Source organism: Crocodylus porosus, unplaced genomic scaffold, assembly GCF_001723895.1.
Source record: "Crocodylus porosus isolate Cpor-Errol unplaced genomic scaffold, CroPor_comp1, whole genome shotgun sequence".
NCBI lineage: Eukaryota > Metazoa > Chordata > Crocodylia > Crocodylidae > Crocodylus > Crocodylus porosus.
In genome coordinates this window covers 25,919,036-25,925,315 of record NW_017728943.1, presented here as the reverse complement: position 1 = coordinate 25,925,315, position 6,280 = coordinate 25,919,036, and the positions used below count along the sequence as shown (strand labels likewise).

Sequence of the window (6,280 nt, the reverse complement as noted above, 5' to 3'; positions counted from 1 at the left end):
CCTCCTTCCCCAAATAACTTCACCCAAACCACTGGTGTTATCAGACAGCACACCAACCACAGCCAACCACCAGGAGTCCCTGGGCTGTAACATGACGTAGAACTCATGTCATGCTCTGCCCCTTTAAAAAAGTAAAACTCCCTCTCTGAGGCTCAGTGTCTAGCAGGCAAGGATACCTTTTGGGGTCCTGGTGTCCCCTTTGTTCTAAGGGTGGCATATCTGCCAGCTACCCCATCTCTGGGCCCTTCCTTCCTGGAGGCTCCTTCCCCTTCAGCTGCTGATAGGGAACTAACTCCCTGGTCCCAGCCCTAGGGTTCATATGGGCCTAGGGCCCTGCCTCCTCCGACCAGGTGCAGGTGCGGCCAATTCCCTCATTAACCGGTTGTCATGGCAACCTGCACCTGGGTTCTTATCTCTGCTCTAAGAGGAGCAGGCACCTTAGAGCCCTGTGGCACCCCCTTAATACCCTTCTGAGGATCAGCAGATACTGCAATAGAAAAGGATTGGAAAAGATAGGCTCTAGGACCCTGGGGTTTGCTTTTTTGTTGCAGCAGAAAGAACAAACTAGTGGCAGCTGGCAGTAGGACCCTGAGATTATCTTCTCTGCTACTGTGACTGGAGCATGCTGCTAATTTTCTGAGTTGTGGCAGGCCAGATTAAATTCCTTCACAGGTTGAATGCAGCCCCTGGGCCCTAGGTTGCTGATATCTGGCCTAGCTAGTCTTTGTGCCATTTACATTGTCTCTATGCACCAGCTAAAGCAATCCAATGGAAGGCTAAAAAAGTTGAGGTTTAACTTTATCTTTTACCTTGTTTTCTACTTCAAAAAGTTCTGCATCTAGTAATATGCTAAAATGTTGTGTGATTTTAAGGAAAAATGTTCAGATGTTTGTAGGGATGGGCAAGAAAAAAAATCAAGATCTATTAAAGACAAGCTGATATTGCAAGGAAAACTATTTCAGTGTAATTTGGATCACTGTCCAAATATTACATCTAAGCTAAAAGTTTTTTTCCTGGTTAGGTTAAGTGACCTCAGTCAAATGTGTTGTGATCACTAAACTCAGCAGAATAAAGTAATGTTCCTGGAAGGATTTGTATAAACTGTTTGGCTGCCCTGCTTGTGCTTACTGCTTTAATGTCAGTCTCTAGGTCAGTGATAAAGATGCACAAGCCAGTGTATCACCTCAGGCATGTAGACTCCATCACTGCTATGTGAGTGTATAGGAAAGGAATTTTGGGAACAGAAAAACAGATGAACTTCCAAAACAGAAATCCTGGCTGGACCTCTCATCTGCTTCAGGGAAGGAAAGGGGATCCTTCATACTCAGCTGCTCACAAGATCACTGCTTGAAGGCCCTTCCATTAGAGACAGAATCCCATCCCCCTAAGCATGCTTCTTTCTTTCCCAGAGTATATCTTAAGGGAAGCCCTGCGGCCAAAGTAGGTTGGGGTATGTAAACCTGTGACAGCATTCCCTGAGGGCCTGAAGGCTGAACTTTGAAGAGAGAAAAGAAAACCAAGGTAGCTGATTTCACATCGGGGACAGTGTCCTATTTTCATTGCTTCCTTCCATTCAGGCAGTTTTCCATGTCCACTTGGACAGTCCATTTATTTCATGCTTACAAGTAAATTTGTAGAGCTACATTCTGCCTGGTCATTGTACCCACCAGTAAAGCCAATGGTGAAACATGGTGTAGTAGATTTTTATCCCTGAAACCCACAGAAGACATACTCCACAGGTCCTCATGCCCTCATTCAGAAAATGTTGAGGAATAATCAGAGGTTGGGATAGGAACCATTTAAATATAACTTCCACTTTGTAAATGAGTATCTGTGTAATACTCTATGGACTAAAGCATGTGTAAACAGACTGATATCAGGAAGGAAAAATAATGGTAAAGGAAAGCATGCCTTTTTTTCTTCTAGGTGTGTTGTTTTACCACTTCATTCCTCACTGTCCAGTGAAGAACAGCAGTCTGTGTTCCTTAAACCTCCTGTAGGAGTCACCAAGATAATCATCTCTACAAATATCGCAGAAACATCCGTCACCATTGATGATATTATCTTTGTGATTGATTCAGGCAAAATGAAAGAGAAAAGGTACAAGAATTATTTTCATGGAATATGGTCTTGGAAAATGTCATGTTTGCATGATGTCCATTTAAGGTTATTAAAAGCCCTATTTTTAAGTGTTTGAGAAAATGTAGAAGGGTTTTATTCTGAACCCGGCAATTGTTGACTTCAGTCAAGTTCCAGGTAAACTCCACTTGCATCCTTGGTGTTAGTGGTTGCTGTCTTCTAGAAGCTGGTGGCACTCCTCCACTGGAGGTCCAGTGTTAATACCTGGCATTCTTGAACTAAAACATTACCATCCTCAGTCATTCTTGCTTTGTTTTCTTTTGCAGGTATGATCCCAGCAAAGGAATGGAAAGTCTGGAAGATACATTTGTATCCAAAGCCAATGCCCTGCAAAGGAAGGGACGAGCAGGCCGTGTAGCTTCTGGAGTTTGCTTTCATCTTTTCAGTAGCCATCACTATAATCACCAGCTTATAAAGCAGCAGCTGCCTGAAATACAAAGAGTGCCTTTGGAACAACTCTGCCTCAGGTAAACCATCCTCGCTGGAGTTTACCTTAAAGAGTTATTGTCCAATAGTCTTCTCCCACCAGTGGGAGACTATACTGGTGATATTGTCAGGTTGTGTTCTCTCTCTGTCACACACCCAGCGTTGTGGAGCCACCACACTCCACTCTGGTCAGTGCACTTTTTGATAATTTGCTGACTACCACCCTTGTCAGGACCTCATCCTTCCCACCCACCATGTTGCTGCACACACTTCTTTCAACTCCGTTCTCCCTTACACCCAGGCTTCTCACTACTATGTTCCTTGACTTGCACTCGCAAACAAAAGTGCCCCTAATGAGATGAGCTGTCCTATTTTCTCCTCTGGTCACTTGCTGGGAGGATGTTATCCTCTCTTCTAAACTCGCCTCCCTTTCATTGGTTTAAAACATAAATACTTTTTGGGAAGAACTACCAAAGCTTTCTGTGCAATGGAGCCAGTCTACATCACGGGTGCTCAACCTCCAACCCACAGGCCAAATGTAACCCTTGGAGCCTTGGCATGTGGCCTGCAGGCTCTCCCATGGGTTGGGGAATTTGGTGGAGGAGAGCAGTGGCAATTAATACTGCCACCCTCCCCTGCTGCCAGATTCCCAAACTACAACCCCGTGGTGAGTCAGAGCCAGACCACACCCCAGTGTCTCTGTGTAGCTGGTTTGGGAGCCAAGCCATGCCTCGTCTTCCCTCCCTTTCCCTTCCCATGGGTTTGGGCCATGACGCCCTACCTCCTGCAAGGCTTGGTTGAGGCCAGGACACTCTTCCTTTCTTCCTTCCCAGCAGGGCTGGGTTGGGGCCAAGTCAAGCTCCCCCCACTGGGCTTGGTTTGGACTGTTTGGACTGGGGCATGCTCCCTTCACCACCCCCCACCACAAGTGGGTTTGGGTTGAGGCCAGGCCAAGCCCCTTCTCCCTCCATGGGACACAGCTGGGGCTGGGCTGCATCCCCACCCTGCCCTCCTCTGTGCAGCTGGATAGGGCCCTGCCACATGCCCTCAGTGCTGGATCAGGATCACCAGCCAGATCTGACTCACCAGACAAAAAGGTTGAGCACTGCTGGTCTACATCAGTGTTTCCTAAACTTTTGATACCTGGGGTGCACTTTTTTTCTGCATTAAAATTGTCAGTATACTTCATTCTTGCAGCCAAAAAGGGGAGGATGGAAAAGCGACAGCAGTGGCATGAACCGTTTATAGATATCTGGTTTAGTTGCAGCTCCCCAGTGGCTGAAAGCCTCATGCTGGCTACAGCCAAGGATCTGGAATTAAGTGGCAGGGGTACAGGCACAGGGGAAATCCCCTCTTGAGGGAGGGGGACCCACGGATACTTGTTAGCAAGAGTTCCCCAGAGCTCAACATGGTGGGGGTAGGACCTGCTTCTGGCCATCCAGACTGGGGAAGGGATTGGGGGACCCACATCTACCTGCACAGTGGTGGGGGCCCCCCACAGGTGTAACAGAACAGTGCTGAGCTCCCAGGTGTATGGCATGACCGTGTATCCAGAGTGCAAGCAAGGCACAACAGCAGCAATTTACAGGTATCTGGTCCTGGTGCCACTGTCACTTCTCCCAGCCCCCCATTTCCCAGCTGTAGTGGACCTGCATCTTCCAACTACTGGGGGGCTGCACTGGGACCAAACATTTGCACCCTGCTTGTATCAGTGGGGCATGCCTGTGCTAGATTCTGCTGTGCCGTGCTTTGCATGCACACTACCCTTCAGGTTAAATAAAAAAAGAAAAGAAAAGAAAGAAAAAATACATTTTTTCACGGCATACTTGCAACAGCTCTTATGGCACGCTAGTGTTTAGGAATCACTGGTCTATATTAAACACAACTGAGGTTTTGGTATGACAGGGACCTTTGAAGCTGTTTCATTCGATATGCTTCTTTACAAAAGGGAAACTTTCTAGGACACTAGTTATGTGAAGATATGTTTTATCAAAGAGCCCACAGAGATAAATGGGAGTCTTTCCTTTGGCTTGGCAGGCCCTGAAGCAGGTCCTGTGGAATCAAAACTCTCCCCGATCATGTCAGACAGCTCCCTGAGTGGATTCCTATCTTCCTGGCTCCCTCCCAGGAGGAATGAAATGACAGGCCTAACATCCAACTGCAAAGACAATAAGATATCAGCTTGTGTTGGTCTCCCTCATTGCAGGTTACTGAGGTGTTTTCCCCACTTTGGCTGCAGCTGTGGCAGTGAGTGCGGGGAAGAGACTGCAATACTTTGGTCCTTGCCTATCAGGAAATTTGAAGATAAAGAATCAGGCTCTTGAAATGGCTCAGGAAGTCTGTAGTGAGTCAGTCTAGACTCTAGAACATAAAGTACTGGATGACATTTTCAGTTGACAGGGGCTGTTTAGAAAGAAAACTCTGGGGAAGACACTCTTAGTCAAGTGTTTCTTGCAGCCTCGCCCAGTGAAAGCAAACTAAATTGTCATCTTTTTCTAAGAATTAAGATTCTGGAGATGTTTTCTGCACAAAGCCTTCAGTCTGTCTTATCACGGCTGATTGAGCCTCCAAGAATGGAATCTCTGCGTGCATCAAAACTGCGACTGCAGGACCTAGGAGCCTTAACTTCAGATGAAAAGCTCACCCCTTTGGGATATCACTTGGCTTCCCTGCCTGTCGATGTAAGGATTGGAAAGCTAATGCTATTTGGTGCCATCTTCCGTTGTCTGGATCCAGCATTAACCATAGCAGCAAGTCTGGCCTTTAAGTCACCTTTTGTAAGTATTCCGTGATAAGACATTTCTGTGTGCCAAGACTTGAATGTCATGTTGCATTCATAAGTGAACATTGCTATGTAAAACTACATATTACTTTGACATGTTCTAACAACATTGCTTACTATGTATAGTGTATTCTTAGATTAGCATGGAATGCTTTTCTCTCGTGACAGAAAAGAGACCTGATGTAAACAAATGCACAGAATCACCCCTTTAGTATCAAGAACAGCTCAGTCCCAAATAAAATAACCTATTTTAGTGGATGATGGGATTAGTTTTGAGCCAAAGTAATTAACTGTTTCCAAATGACAGTGTTATTGGACATATATATTCCTGAACTTACCTCTGCAAATCCCTTCCTGTAGAAGCCTGAGTCTTACCAGTTTTCTAGAACAGTATAACTGTTAAGTGCCATACACTGACTGCAGAACTCCTTTGTTTAAATTTCATTCTCCACTGCCCAATCCCATAACCATCCTCCATTTGTGGAACAGAGCCACAAGTTTGTGCATGGATTGCCCTTGTTGCCAGGCACTGGGACATTCCCTTTAAAAACATTGAGGGTGTCAGACACTTGTTCCCAGTTAGAAGTGGAAGAGTTATGAATTTGGGGTTCTCTCTAGTAGAAAATATGCAGAGCCAATTCTGTGGAAGAGAAAGGAAACCTGCTTACCAGTAGGGCAGCGTGACGCTTCAGTAGCTGATTCGATTCAGAGGAGATTCGGCCCAATTCGGGGTCTGAATCTCCGAATCCAGATTGAATCGGGAGACCAAGTAAAAGCTCCAAATTGATTTGAAGCATCTGAATCAATTCAGAAAACCTTCAGAAAAGATTCAGCCAATTTGGAGATACATCCATAGACTAAATAGGCTGGGCAGCTGCAGGCAAACAGGCTGGGCGGCTGCTTCCAGCTGGTAAGTCTTTTGAGGTTGGGGGA

The 6,280-nt window shown here is 46.0% G+C and overlaps 1 protein-coding gene across 2 annotated transcripts in view; it reads left to right on the top strand.

Annotated features, from left to right (window-relative positions):
- DHX57 (DExH-box helicase 57) overlaps window positions 1-6,280 on the top strand; it is a 41,078-nt gene that overhangs the window by 26,603 nt on the left and 8,195 nt on the right. For both annotated transcript variants that reach the window (XM_019549047.1, XM_019549048.1), the window contains 3 exons: window positions 1,927-2,100; window positions 2,406-2,606; window positions 5,066-5,342. In XM_019549047.1, the coding sequence (XP_019404592.1) occupies window positions 1,927-2,100; window positions 2,406-2,606; window positions 5,066-5,342 (652 nt within the window). The remainder of the gene's footprint in view (window positions 1-1,926; window positions 2,101-2,405; window positions 2,607-5,065; window positions 5,343-6,280) is intronic.